At 41.4% G+C, this 15300-nt stretch overlaps 1 protein-coding gene across 5 annotated transcripts in view; it reads left to right on the forward strand.

Moving 5' to 3' along the window:
- Positions 1-15300, forward strand: part of GLDC (glycine decarboxylase) — a 99583-nt gene that overhangs the window by 42731 nt on the left and 41552 nt on the right. For all 5 annotated transcript variants that reach the window (XR_003790765.1, XM_029202516.1, XM_029202517.1 and 2 more), the window contains 6 exons: positions 651-790; positions 1388-1468; positions 3833-3930; positions 4434-4518; positions 4692-4733; positions 5702-5844. Coding sequence is in view for 4 of the 5 variants with exons in the window: in XM_029202516.1 (XP_029058349.1) it covers positions 651-790; positions 1388-1468; positions 3833-3930; positions 4434-4518; positions 4692-4733; positions 5702-5844 (589 nt within the window). In the remaining variant the exon portion in view is untranslated. The remainder of the gene's footprint in view (positions 1-650; positions 791-1387; positions 1469-3832; positions 3931-4433; positions 4519-4691; positions 4734-5701; positions 5845-15300) is intronic.

Here is a 15300-nt window from a genome sequence, read left to right on the forward strand (position 1 = left end):
CACACACACACACACACACACACACACACACACACACACACACACACCCTTCTAGAGGAATCTATACCAAGGAGTAACCACTAGTTATTTCTGGATGGTGATTATGGTGACTTTTTTCTCCATTTTTATATGTATTTCACAACTTTCTGTAGCATAATAATAAACATTTACCTTTTTTTAAAAAAAATAAATTTATTTATCTTTGGCTGTGTTGGATCTTTGTTGCTGCACGCGGGCTTTCTCTAGTTGCGGCGAGCAGGGGCTACTCTTTGCTGTGATGCACAGGCTTCTCATTGCGGTTGCTTTTCTTGTTGTGGAGCACGGGCTCTAGGTGCATGGGCTTCAGCATTTGTGGCTCGCAGGCTCTAGAGCGCAGGCTCAGTAGTTGTGGTGCAGGGGCTTAGTTGCCCCGTGGCATGTGGGATCATCCCAGACCAGGGCTTGAACCTGTATCTCCTGCATTGGCAGGTGGATTCTTAACCACTGTGCCACCAGGGAAGTCCTACTTTTTTTTAAAAAAGCACCGACTAAAACACTGGGTACGAACAGACCATAGTAGGATTTACCTCTTTATCTTTACTTCTGTGAAGCGTCAGTGGCAGAGGGTCTGGTTTCTACATAGAGACCGGTGGCTATCCTATCTTGTCTAGGTCTCAAGAGAGCAGGACACCAACTCCAGCATGACTTGTTCTTTGACACTTTGAAGATTCAGTGTGGCTGCTCAGTGAAGGAGGTCTTGGGCAGGGCTGCTCAGCGGCAAATAAATATTCGGCTGTTTGAGGATCACACAGTAAGTCAGACTTTCAGTTTGTTTGTTTGTTGTACAAATTCTATAAATTTTTATGACTTTTCTCATTAAAATTTCTCTTTATTTAAAAAAAAATCAGTATTGGACCTTTGGGCACAACTTCTTTGTAAACAATTTTCATTTCCAGTTTGGAACATTGTGGCCTTTTAAATGATAATCCATTGTCAGCTTTCCTTAAGATGTTGTGTTTTCATATATGGGACTCTTAGGCACATATTTTGCTCATAATACTCCTTTGTTCACAATATGACTGTTCAAGGTAAAGGCTACGATAAGTGATATGATAAGGTAAGTTAAGGGAAGAAAAAAGTGAGCATATCTAGTACCAAAAGGAGTGCCTTGCAGCCATCTGGACTCTTTTAGAGTCCAGAAGTGGCTGTAAAACTCTCAATCTTTTGACGTTTGGGACTGGTCTAGCCTACTTTGCCCAAGGGCCAACTTGGACATAATGATAGCCTGTTATTTTAGAACAACTGAGAGTTTTGTCCAGCACTTTCTCCCCTTTGACCTCTCTTGGAGTTTCTGCACTGATCTTGGTGTTTCGAGCTGATGTTTCCCCTTTCATTTTCGTTTCTATAGCTTGGTATTTCTCTTGATGAAACAGTCAATGAAAAAGATCTGGATGACTTGTTGTGGATCTTCGGCTGTGAGTCATCTGCAGTAAGTAAATCAAAATTCACACTCCTCATAATGACTCTTTGAGGAGGTGTCACAGATGGCTTTGCCTCTTATGGGCCTGAGTGTGAGGGGGAGGGGGCGCAGGAATGACATTAGGTGGCCTGCGTTAAAATTATGCCACCGATTGTCCCTTGCTACCGTGACTGCTGATAGAGGTCACTGCCGTGGGCCCTAGCGAGGACTGAGCTGCAAGGCTAGTTGGAAGGATTGTTAATGGTGTTTAACTGAAACTATTCCTAATACAAAGGTTCATGGCATTGGCATCTTGGTTATGTTGATTCTGGGAAAACTGACCTGATATGTGCCAGGTCTTATGCTGTGCCCTGAGGCTAGTGGTAAATCAGACATACTTCCCGCCCTTTTGGAGCTTATAGTCTAATGAGGATCCAAACAGGCACAAGTCTGCAGTCCAGATGATGTCCTATGATGGGCACTGTCCAAAGATGCTCTCTGAGCACAGAGTGGAGGGGGCTTCTCACCAACACTTGGAAGAAACTGTCCTAAGCTGAGACCTGAGAGATGAGTAGGAGCTATCCAGACACAGTTGAGAAGAAGGAGGATGGGGCCAGAGGTGTTCCAGACACTGGGAAAAGCAGCCACAAAGGCTAGGAGGAGAGAGGTTATATGAGAACTAGAAACAGTTCAGTGAAACTGAGTTGGTTTCTAAAATGATGAAATAGCAGGGACATGTGAGCAGGAGAGTCTGTGGGATGGAAGAGAGACGTCAGCTACCTAGACCTGTGGCAAGGTGTTCATCACAGCACTCTACAAGGCCTGGAGCATAGGAGCCACTTAACAAATATCTGTTAAATGAATCAATGAAAGGAGACAGAAATAGGTTCCGGAGTGTTGATCGGTGCTGTCCTGGTTGTCTGAGTCCTCTTTGAGAGATGACTTCAGTATCTTCAGATAACAAATGTAAATCGTCAAAAAATTATTATACTGTTCTCTTTTAATCTTTAATTAATTAATATTTAATTAATAAATAAGACTGAATAATATCTTCCCTCTAGAACTCTGCAGTAAATTTAATCACAGATATTTGTTCCATGCATTTGAAGAATAGTTACAGAGCAACCACTGAGGGCTCTCATACTACCGGCCTGGAGCAGAATGAGGAGCAAGCCATGTATTTCATTATATATTCTGGATATTAAATGCTTATCAGATATATGATTTGCAAATATTTCCCCCCATTCTGTGGGTTATCTGTTAATTCTCTTGATAGTGTCCCTTTTTTTTTTTAATTAAAAAATTTTTTTTGATAGTGTTCCTTAATGCACAAAAGTGCACTGTATTTTTTCTTGTGTTGCTCATGCTTTTGGTGTCATATTTAAGACACCATTGCCAAATCCAAGGTCATGCAAATTTGCCCCTATACTTTCTTCTAAGAGTTTTAGCTTGTAAATTTAGGTCCTTAATCCATTTTTTTTTTTTTAAATAAATTTATTTATTTATTTATTTTTGGCTGCGTTGGGTCTTCATTGCTGCATGAGGGCTTTCTCTAGTTGCAGCGAGCAAGGGCTACTCTTCGTTGCAGCGCGCGGGCTTCTCATTGTGGTGGCTTCTCTTGTTGTGGAGCAGAGGCTCTAGGTGTGAGGGCTTCCATAGTTGTGGCACATGGGCTCAGTAGTTGTGGCACACGGGCGTAGTTGTGGCACACGGGCTTAGTTGCTCCATGGCATGTGGGATCTTCCCGGACCAGGGCTCGAACCCGTGTCCCCTGCATTGGCAGGCGGATTCTTAACCACTGCCACCAAGGAAGTCCCCTTAATCCATTTTGAATTAGTTTTTGTATATTCTATAAGATAAGGATCCGACTTCATTCTTTTGCATGTGTATATCAAGTTTTCTCAGCACCATTGTTGAAGAGACTGTCCTTTCTCCCACTGAATGGTCTTGGCACTTGTATTTTATTAGAATTGTTCTCCAAGATCAAAGAGCAATGTCAAGTGAGAGTCTTTACTTGAGTGTTATCATGGTCGTCACTTTTTACATAGCCCTTTAAAATAGTTTACTGGAACTTGCTTCATTATTCAAGGAACATGCAGGGGATGTCAACTGTTTTTTTTGGCAGTAAAAATTGTTCACTTTTCTTTGCTCACTGTGGCTAAGTTCCACAGAACTTAAAAACAATGTTTTGGAGAATTGCCACAATGCGTGACCCCTGACATCTGTCACTGCACTGTGCCAGATATCCCTGGGGTGGGTGGTCAGGGAGATGGGAGGTTGGATGGTAGGGAATTTCTGGTGCTCTGTCAGAATACACGCTGAATGGAAAGCCTTCTTCATATGTGGTTCCAGGCATGCTTCCTGCCCTTCAGTTTCTGTGGTCTCTCCATGCAGGAGCTGGTTGCTGAAAGCATGGGTGAGGAACAGAGAGGTATTCTAGGGACTGCCTTCAAGAGAACTAGTCCATTCCTCACACATCAGGTGTTCAACAGGTTTGTGTAGTTTGTGTGCATTGTGTGCTGTAGCTTGGGAGCACGGTAGAGAGTGGCTTCTACTATGGCATTCTGACTATGACATGGCCTGGTTTATTGTGGCTCAGCCTGACCCACTACTAAATCCCAATTCTAACCCGGGCGAAGCACACCTTATTTCCTGGTGGCTGTGCTCCCTTGACACTATAACCCCTAATTCTACTCTCAAGAAGATGGGAGTTTCGATGCATAGTCGCCAGGCTGAAGATCATACCCAGGAACTCAACATCCTCTTCTTTCCAACTCTTCCTCTCAGGCCCACAGGCGGCTTCTTGTCCTAGTGCATCCTCTGAGCTTCATGGGGGGTACACGCCCTTCCCTCTGATGCTTTGTTGTCATGTTGTCCATGGCCTAATTTGATCTGTATGTTGAAGGTAGATCTCAGTGTGTCTTACCTCTTAGAAGGATGTGCATGGGCTCTTACCTAACTATATTGGCCTAAACCATGTGTTTTATGTTCACAGCTATCACTCAGAAACAAATATTGTCCGATATATGAAGAGATTGGAAAACAAAGACATTTCCCTTGTTCATAGCATGATTCCGCTGGTAATTATGGCCTTTATTTCCACTTCCCACCCCACCCTGAACCCACCTCTTTGGGTCACATCTAATAGGCTGCAAGAGGGATGAATGGGTGACCATTCGGGGAGATGGGAGGGCCGATCAGATAGACCATAGGATGTCACTAACGTAATACGCTTTGGCTGTGCTTCTTCAAGGGGTCCTGTACCATGAAGCTCAACAGTTCATCTGAACTCACAGTAAGTAGGTCACTTCTGTTAAAAGGGAACTTAGCAGAGGCAGTGTCTTGGCTTACACATAAGCAGATAACTAGAGAAAGCTGCTCCTGGGACCGTGATTTAACAACTGCTTTAGTAATCCTTTACCTTGCTCTTCAACAACCTTGGCAGAAACCCTAACTTTATCACAACCTGATCATTTAAATTTATGGGTGAAATTATTTTTAAATATTAAAATCATTAAACATATGTCTTCCTACCTTCCCCAACTCCCCCCACCACCCTTTTAAACCTGCCACGTTGAAAGCTTTTATCAGTTTGTAGTTGTTAAGCTCAGATAGAATTAAGAACCGTAAGCCTTCTTTCTAGAAATCCTTTCTCAGTGCCAGAAAGGTAGAGGTTTGAGGTTTTAATTTGTTTCTTGTATCAACAGAAGATTTGTGTCCCCTGCTATGGTGTTTGGTAAGTATCTCTACTAGGCTAGGATGTTTCTTTTTTTTCCATAGGATTAGTCTGATATGACAAATCACGTCAGGCAAAGAAAATCATTTTATACCTAATAGGAGGATTTTCCCCGTTTGCTTTTATGTTGGTGTTTTGTTCTGCTTCATGAAAAAAGAATGATATATGTGCTATGTAAGAGTTTGAATAAACCATGCCTGAAACAACTCATTGGGTTTCATGGATATAAATCTATTCAGGGGCCTTTTTGTTCCCGAAAAAATAGGAAATGGTTATACTTTTGTATAAGTTCCCTTTCTGGGCCCCAGTGACCCACTTGTAAGATGAAGACAGTAATAGTACTTACCCCATAAGACTGTGGTTAGAGTTAAGTGAATGAATGTAAAGTGCTTAGAACAGGGCCTGGCACATAGTAAGCACTCTGTGTGTTAGCTGTTGCTATCATCATCATCATTGTTAAAGTTAGTCTTGTTATTACTGTTACAGTATGTACATATGTGTATGTTTCCTCCCTCCTTGCTCTTCAGCCTATCACATGGAAAGAATTTGCAAACATACACCCCTTTGTGCCTCTGGACCAAGCTCAAGGGTACCAGCAGCTTTTTCGAGAACTTGAGAAGGATTTGTGTGAACTCACGGGCTATGACCGAATCTCTTTCCAGCCTAACAGGTAAGGGGATTTCTTCTTGTGTCTTTTCAGTCATCTCTTGTAGTATAATACCCACTGGGATGGATGACTAGAAGGTCCAAAGTGGCCTCATTCACATAACTGGGAAGGTAGTGATGGCTGTTGTCTGGGAGCTCAGTTAAGGGTGTTGACCTGGGCCTTGGTTCTTCCCCATGTGGACCTCTCCAGTGGTTGCTTGAGCTCCCTCACAGAATTGGGTCTGGGTTCAAAGTGGAGTGTTCCAAGATGGAAGGACGTGGACGCTGTAAACTTCTTAAGGCTCAGCCTCTGGAGTTACACAACATCACTTCCAGAGCATTCTATCTGTCACAGCAAGTTTCAGGGCCAGCCCAGATTGAACGTGGGAAGGGGACAACACGTGGGTGTGAATGTCAAGAGTCCTGGTTCATTGCAGACCATCTTTGGAAGCTAGTTACTACATCCGTCTTATAGTGTAAGAATCAGAATCGAGCACACGTGTTAACTCCTTATAAGCAGTAATGCCTCAATCTAGTAAGGCCAGGAGAGTCCGGATCCTAGTTTGTTCTGTCACTAACTTTGAAAGTTCCCTTCCTCTTTTCTGTCCTCGGTCTCTGTCTGTAAAGTAAAAACATTTGAGCAACAGTGATTTTCAAAAGCAAAGGGCTCTTGCGGCATCTCCTGGGTACTTGTTAAAAAAATATAAATTCCTGGGCCCCACTTTAGAAGTACTGATCTCCAGGGGTTGGGACTAAAAGCCTTTGTTTTTAAGAAGCAACCAAGTGATTCTGATGTAGTATAGTCAACCTGGATCCACTGGATTTGTGATTGTTCTGTCTTCATGGGAATAGATAGACAGACAGACAGACATGTCATCAACATGTGAATTAACATCTGGGGATACCTTCAGAGGAGGAGTCTGGTATCTGCCCCGAGTTTCTCTACCTCCCACTGCTCAGTGTGGTTCTCCACCAGCAGTCTCAGCATTGGCAGCACTTAGAAGCTTGATAGAAATGCCAGATTTCTATTTCAAGATACAAAAATCAAAGGATTTTAAAAGCTGAGACATTTATTGTCTCATTTTCTGAGACAGAAAGTAATCAGATCTTAATCAGTTACTATCAAGCCCTACCTCCTGTTTGGAAACATAGGTATCACAGCAAAGCCATACACTTTGTGAAAACAATATACCCCATACAGTACAAACCCTTTAGGAAGAGGGCATGTGACAGATGAAAGGACACAGAGCTTTTTTAATATTAGTCTCTCAAACTCTCATTTCATAAATAGGGAGGAACTGACGTTTATGAAAGTCAGGCTGTAGTATACCTTCATTAAAATGTCATCATGCAGCTTTGCTTTTTTTTTTTAAGGGAGGAACCTGAGTAAATTAACCTGAGGCAATACCTTAATTAAGTGTTGACAATGAAGAAACTGCCCTCTAGTGATGGAATATGGTCACATCTTCTGTATTGTACTAGAGAGCAATTTTTCAAGACCATTTTAAAGTCATTAGCTCTTGCAGTAAATTGAGGTCCCAGGCAGGGTCTCTAGAAGACTGACTGAAGGATGAGGAAGCTCTCCTTCCCGTAAAGCAGTGGTTCCCAGGCTTGGAAATTAGACTCACATGGTGAGTCTATAAGAAATCCTGATGTCCAGATCACAATCCCAGATAGAATAATAATCTCTATGGGGAAAGACTAGGGTGAGGGAAGGATGCAGGCATGGGTATATCTTTGAAGCTCCCCAGGTAATTCCAGCTTGCAGCCAAGGTTGAAAACCATCATCTTAGAAGTTTCTCTGTTCTCCTCAGTTTACCTAATGCTCTTTCTCTGTCTTACTCTCCTCATTTGTATGATTGTCAGCAAGACTCCATTCTCTATCCCAGTCTTGGAGGAGGGAAAGAAATCTTTATCATTTTGTAGCTCCTGGCAGTGATGCCTTCCACAGCTCCAGAGATTCCCAGATATACCACCCATTTCCAAGAGCTGACTTGAGTGTTACAGAGGCTGTGTTGAGGCTTAGTAGAGAGAGATTTCTGGTCCTGAGCAGAGGCTGCTATGACAGATAGGGAAATACCTTACTCTTTGTTGGGAAAATACAGGGGCTGTGCTTCCAGTGAGTAAGGAAATTTGATGTCTAATTTGGGAAAAGAGGAAGGGATGCACCACATATTCTATGTGAGTGACTTTAGTTTTAGCTCTTCATAACCTCCATCTTGGTTTATTTGTGGTCATCTTTTTCTCCATAGGTGGATTATAAATCCCAGGTCTTATAATTCTAATTCCAGGTCTCAGAGTCAGTCTACCACAGGGCTAACTACTTACTGGTTAATTAGTCAGGATTTACTGCTGGCTAGTGTCCACTGAAATCTAAGGGACCAATGTAGGCTTTATAGTTATTGGAAGAAGAAACACAAGTTTTCTTGACTACTCTGCACAGAAAAAGAATTTAGTGTACCACGTCAGCCACTGAAGTTATACTCATAAAATAGAGGGTGTAGGGCTTCCCTGGTGGCGCAGTGGTTGAGAGTCCGCCTGCCGATGCAGGGGACACGGGTTCGTGCCCCGGTCCGGGAAGATCCCACATGCCGCGCGTCTGGAGCCTGTTGCTCCGCAACGGGAGAGGCCACAACAGTGAGAGGCCTGCGTACCGCAAAAAAAAAAAACAAAAAACAAAACAATAGAGGGTGTAGTAACCTCTTTTATCAAGGGACCATTTCCTGGTGTTTTTATTTATACCTGACGAGTTGGAATTGGTCAGTGTGTCTATAGAGTTCTAGAGTCCAGTCACCAAAACTTTGGAATCTAAATATATTTCCCTTCCTTTTTTGTTACTGCATGGTATTTTAAAAGATAACTATGGCATAATTTTTAGGAAGTAGCATTAGTAATATTTTATAACTTAATTTTTTATTGTGGTAAAATATACATAATATAAAATTTACTATTTTAACCATTTTTAACTGTCCAGTTCAATGGCATTCATTACATTCACATCATTGTACAACCATCAACTCTGTCTAGCTCCAGAACTTTTTTATCTTCCCAAATCGAAGCTCTGTACCCATTAAACAATATTTCCTCATTTACCCCCCTTACCCCAGCGCCTGGCAACTGTGATTCTACTTTCTGTCACTGTTAACTTGACCACTCTACGTACAGCACATAAATGGAATCATACAATATTTGTCCTTTTGTGTCTGGCTTATTTCACTTAGCATAATGTCTTCAGGGTTCATCCATGTTGTGACATGTCAGCATTTCCCTCCTTTCAAAATATTCCATTGTATGTATGTACCACATTTTGTTTATCCATTCTTCCATCAGTGGACATTTGGGTTGTCTCAACCTTTTGGTTATAAGGAATAATGCTGCTATGAGTGTTGGTGTACAAATACCTGTTTGAGTCCCTGCCTTCAGTTCTTTTGGGTGTATAGCCAGACATGAAATTGTTGGATATATGGTAATTCTGTTTAATTTTTTAAGGAACTGCCATACTGTTTGACAGATCTATGCAGAGGCATAGATGGAAAGAGAATCAAAGGATGGACACACAAATAGTTATATCAAGGTGGTAGAATTTCCAGTGACTTTTACTTTTTTGTCCTTACGCTATTTTAGTTTATAAAAACATTTTTTAACCACGATATATGTTATTTTAATACAATCCAAAAATAAGTTACTTTTATTGTGGGGAACATGCATATTATGAAACAATGAAATTCTTGATAAGATACTTAGATTCATTTCTACCCTGACTCTCCTGATCTCAGGGGGTTTGGCCATCAGCTGATAGCATAGTGAAGTTGGCTTTGAACTTGCCTTGGAGTTGAGGCAAACTACTGGTCTTCCTTTGTAGCAAAGCTGTACTCAAAGTGAGGGAGGTTTGCAACAAAGGGCAAAAGAGCCAAACTCTGTAGAGTAGAGTAATATTTAACATCAAGTGGACTCGAAATACAACTCTCTGGTTCTAAAATGCCTAAGTAGGAAAACTGCAATTTTCGGGCATAAACCTGAGTGTTTCTGCCTGTTTTCCTGATGGCTCCGCCTTGTCTGTGCTTCTGGGCCCTCACATAATGTCTTCCAGTCCAGAGCAGTTCTATGTTATGCCCACAGAAGGTTTTTATTCTTTCTCTCTTTCTCTAATAGTTCCTGCCTAGATAGAGACTGCCACAGGGCCTTTGTCTTCAGTACACTTTTTTCTGAGGGGAAATCAGCAGCTCAGAGGAGAGGTTAGCTAGCACCCAGGATGTGTGAGGCCTCCAGAGCTCTGTCATGTGGCTTCCTCCCTAGTTGTGATGTAGGTTTATCTCCTATACAGCAAGAAAGGGAACACTACCTTATTGATTTGAGATTTAGTTGAGGGATGGCTGATAAATATGGATGATAAAGGATTTTGTAACCAAAAACTGTGGCGTGAAATCTTTGGTTCATATAGCCAAGCCTTCACTTGGTCTATTTCCTGGGACAGTTAGATCCCAAAGTTGTTTAAAGGACTTGAAACAAAAATGTCAAGAAACTTGTCCCCATTTCTCTTATTTGCTCAATCTATAAACCCGGAGAGCATTTCTACCTTAGTGAAGAACATAGCAAGATAATATTTAATTACCTTTCCATTTCCTACCGTGCCCAGCGTAGCTTGCTTTGGCTTGCTCCCCGTATCACTGTGACACTCTTAAAATCATTCAGCAGCATACAAATACACTCTAGGAATTGCTAAGTTAAAATTATGATGTAATGTTTAAAGCAGACAGAAACAGCAATTAACACCTTCCACGGTTATCTAAAATGAAAGACAAGCTGGAATTATTATTAGCTCACTTGGCTTATAAAAGTGAGGAAGTTGTTTTTGTCTTTAAAAACTGCAAACTGTGCTCTTGAGTGCAGATAGAGCTAGCGGTTGCTTTCCCAGAATCTCCTCCTGGTAAGGTTCTTAAATGAGGTGTGAACAGGGCGCAATCAATGACTCTCAAACTTTATTGTGCATGAGAATCACCGGTAGGGTTTGTGAAATTGCTAAGCCCCACGGCCAGAGTTTTTGATTTAATGAGACTGGATTGAGGCCTGAGAATTTGTATTTCTAATATAATCCTGGGGGATGAGGTTGTGCTGGTTTGGCTACCACACTGTGAAAACCACGGGCTGCAGGGGTTCTCAGTCCTGGCTGCATGTTAGAATTCCTGGGGAGCCTTTGAGGTATGCCATGCCCTCCCCACCGGGCAAACTAGCTACATCGGAATCTCCTCCAGGGGCAGTACCCAGGCATCACGGAGTTTTTAAAAAGCTCCTCAGGTGATTCTAATGTGCATCACTGGGTTGCAAAGTGTGTTGACCTGGAGGAACACCAAAGAGGGAGGTTTAGTTAGATGACTAATATCTTCCAGTGGAGTGAACTTTAAAACTGGCCTTTGCAGGCCAAGTCACGACTGTCATGTGCAGATCACATTGTTTACAACAAAGAGAGTCAAACCCCTGATATTGGCCATGTCCCTCCCCTTCTTTCCTGAGCTCGTGGTCAGTGTCACTGAGTAGACTTAACTCATTGATAACTTCTGATTTGCTTTCCTGCTGGGCCTAGTGCAGCTTCAGAGCCCTCCCCTACGGAGAGCTCTGAGAAACCAGATATTAGAGACCCTCTCTGATGAGTGACTGATTTCCCAAGGAGACACTCAGAGTGCCAGGAAGAGAAAGAAGGGTGAAGGATGAAAAGAGCCACTTTTGGGGAAATATAAAGCAATGAGAAGGATCTCCCCTTCCCCAACTTTCTTGACTCTCAAGAGTATATTTGAATTTTTGCAGTTTGTAAGGCTTTGGAGAAGTGGTTCTCATGTTGGGCTGTATCCACAGAATTTCTGATTCAGTACTCCTGGGGTGCAAGCCAAGCATTCATATTTCTAACAAGTCCCGGGGTGATGCTGATATTTGGGGGTTTTGAGTTTGAAAACCATTGCTTTAAGGTGCTCTTGAGATATCAGAAAGGTTAGAGTGGCTGGATCCATCTAGATGTTTTTTGCCCAGAATTCATAGGTTAAGCATAGAATTTAGCTTATGTCAAATTAGATATAGGTTGGTAAGAACGTGTTGAGGGGGTATTATTTTAAGCTACTAGAAGCAGAGATCTAGGTAGCGTTTGGAATATTTGAGTTATGCAACGAAGAGTTTGATTGAATTTGAATTGCTTCCAAGATATGGAAGCATATCGTGTTTATCCTGTCTGTAAGATAGGAGTCAGCACTAATTCTACCTTGTTTTCTTGAGAGTGGTCCTCTGAGGTTGCCATGCACTGATTTAGGTCATTTTTGACACACTGGCTGTTTTGTTGATCATTTTACTATGATTAGTTTTACCATAATGTCAGTTTCTTAGCTAACATTTCACTTGGATCATTTTTGTTCCTAACCACTCGTTGGTGGTATTTTTAAAGTAAAGAAGGGTTTGGATGAGGACAGTTTGGCATTAGAATGTCCAACATCAAAACATTATGTATCACAAGAAATTATTAATAGTGCTTCTTTCTGGGGAGTAAGACTGGGAAGAATTTGGGGGGAGTTGCTTTCTTTTTTTTTTTTTTTTTTTTTTTTTTTACTGTAAGTTTCATTCCTTCTGCATTGATGGAATTAAAAAAAATCAGACAAACATATTACTTTTATAATACAAAATTTAAATTCATCTGTAAATTAGGTGGCATATCCCAATGAGATGAGAGTAAGATCCAGAGGGGCTCAGGATAAAATTGCTTGAAAAGGGATAGCAAATCAAGGAAGACTTTGATATTAGGGGCAAGAGAAACTCCAGGATGGCCCCATCTCTTTGTTAGACCTGCCTAGGAATGAGTGACTTTAAAATGCTGTGTTGTAGGAGAAATTTAGTAATCCCCTCCTGCCCCATGACACCATCATTAAGTAAAGGTTCTTAGGTGCAACAACAGAAGATGGGTTGGCCTAATTTAAGCAGAAAAGCAATTTACAGGGTGAAGATATTGGGTGCTTCCCAGAATTGATGGAAAAGCTGGAGAATGGGGCTTCAAAAGTGAGCCAAGACCCAAGGGAAGTTTGCAGCAGAGAACAAATCAAGGTCACTCCAGTGGAAGCATCGCCACCACCACTGTGACTGCCCTTTTCCTAGGGTCACTCCCTCCAGATTCATGAAGTCCCAGGCTGGAGTATCCGATAGGTTGAGACTGGGTTACATGTCTAGCACCTCGTTCATGGGTAGTGATTGGGAATATCTGGTCCCTTTCTGCTTCCATAGGGTGTTTTAGGACCCTGCCTTTCCCTAGACTCACACAAAAGGGGAAATTCCCCTTTTAAGGGGACTGAAAGGCTGAGCATTTCTACATATACACACACGAAAAGAGCAACAATGAGAACCTGCAAATCTCCAACATCCTAATGTAACTCTTCCTTTCTATTTCTAAGCATATTCACATGTTTGATCATCACAGCACCATTTTCTAATTGAATTGCCTTTGTTTTTTTTGTTGTTGTTTTTGTGTTTTTTGTGGCACGCGGGCCTATCCCTCTTGTGGCCTCTCCCGTTGCGGAGCACAGGCTCCGGACGCGCAGGCTCAGCGGCCATGGCTCACGGGCCCAGCCGCTCCGCGGCATGTGGGATCTTCCCAGACCGGGGCACGAACCCGTGTCCCCTGCATCGGCAGGCGGACTCTCAACCACTGCGCCACCAGGGAAGCCCTGCCTTTGTTTTTTACTGTTTGTTATGTAGTTCGTTTGTTACTGTTTTTAGTGTTTATATGTAGTTTGCAGATATTTTCTCCCAATCTGTAGCATGTCTTTTCATGTTCTTAACAGGGTCTTTTGCAGAGCAGAAGTTTTTAACTATGATGAAGTTCAATTTATCCATTTTTCCTTTTATGAATTGTGCTTTTGATTTCAAGTCAAAGAACTCTTTGACTAGCTCTAAATTTCAAAGATTTTCTTCTGTTTAATCCTAAAAGTTTTGTCGTTTTATGTTTTACATTTAAGTCCATGATCTATTTTGAGATAGTTTTTGTATAATATATGAGACCTAGGTTGACCTATGGAAGTCTAATTGTTCCAGCATTATTTGTTGAAAAGGCTGTCTTTCCTCTATTGAATTACTTTTGCAATTTTGTCAAAAATCAGTTGGGTTTATATATGTGAATTTATTTCTGTTTCTATATTCTATTGATCTACAAGTATATCCTTCCACTAATAATACACTATTTATTACAGTAACTATATAATGAGTCTTGGCATCAGACTGACTCTTCTTACTTTTTTCTTTTTCAAAATGAAGCTATTTCAGTTACTTTGCCTTTATGTATAAATTTTAGAATAATCTTATGTCTACAAAAATCTTGGTTTTATTCAATAATGATGCATATTTTAGCTCCTAAACATTATAGTTTTGGGACTTCCCTGGTGGTGCAGTGGTCAAGACTCCACGTTCCCAATGCAGGGGGCCCAGGTTTGAACCCTGGTCAGGGTACTAGATCCCACATACATGCCGCAACCAAGAGTTCACATGCCGCAACTAAGGAGCCGGTGAGGTGCGACTAAGGATCTGGTGGGGTGCAACTAAGGAGCCCGCGAGCCACAACTAAGGAGCCTGCGTGCTGCAACTGAGACCCAGTGCAACCAAAATAAATAAATAAATAAATAATTTTTTTTTAAAGTTATAGTTTTTACAACAGGCTAGATGTTAGATATTATAGATATTATAGGTGGTTGAAGGGAAACAACTCACTTCGTATTTAAATTTACAGTTTATCACTCAAAAAAACCTTTTCATGAAAAATGTCTTTTTAAATGTAATAATTTTAAAAACATAGGAAACTTCTTAAGAAGTTCAGATATTATTAGAAATAAAATAGGCCCACTGACTTGTAGACAGCTTAAAAGAAAACTTCTCTGAAACTGCACACTAAATGTGGCCATTAGTGTGTGAACTACAATGGTGTGTTAAAAACTACTGAATGATTTTCAGAAGAATATCTAGAGAAAATTAAAACAAGAATAGATTTGGTAAATCTCGATACTTGATAGTTCAAAAAAATTGTATAAATCTTAAATTATCAGCACCCAAAATTTTAAATGTTATGATCCATAACATGATCATTTTCTTTAGGGCACTATTTTTTTTAAAATTAATTAATTAATTTATTTATTTTTGGCTATGTTGGGTCTTCGTTGCTGTGCTCGGGATCTCTCTAGATGTGGCGAGCGGGGACTGCTCTTCGTTGTGGTGCTCAGGCTTCTCATTGTGGTGGCTTCTCTTGTTGTGGAGCATGGGCTCTAGGCGTGCGGGTTTCAGTAGTTGCAAACTCCGGGCTCTGTAGTTGTGGCTCACGGGCTCTAGAGCGCAGGCTCAGTAGTTGTGGTGCCTGAGCTTAGTTGCTCCACGGCATGTGGGATCTTCCCGGACCAGGGCTCGAACCTGTGTCCCCTGCATTGACAGGCAGATTCTTTTTTTTTCTTTCTTTTTTTTTTTTTTTTTT

The sequence above is a fragment of the Monodon monoceros genome, unplaced genomic scaffold, assembly GCF_005190385.1.
Source record: "Monodon monoceros isolate NGI ecotype Baffin Bay Population unplaced genomic scaffold, NGI_Narwhal_1 Super_Scaffold_5, whole genome shotgun sequence".
NCBI classification, from domain to species: Eukaryota; Metazoa; Chordata; class Mammalia; order Artiodactyla; family Monodontidae; genus Monodon; species Monodon monoceros.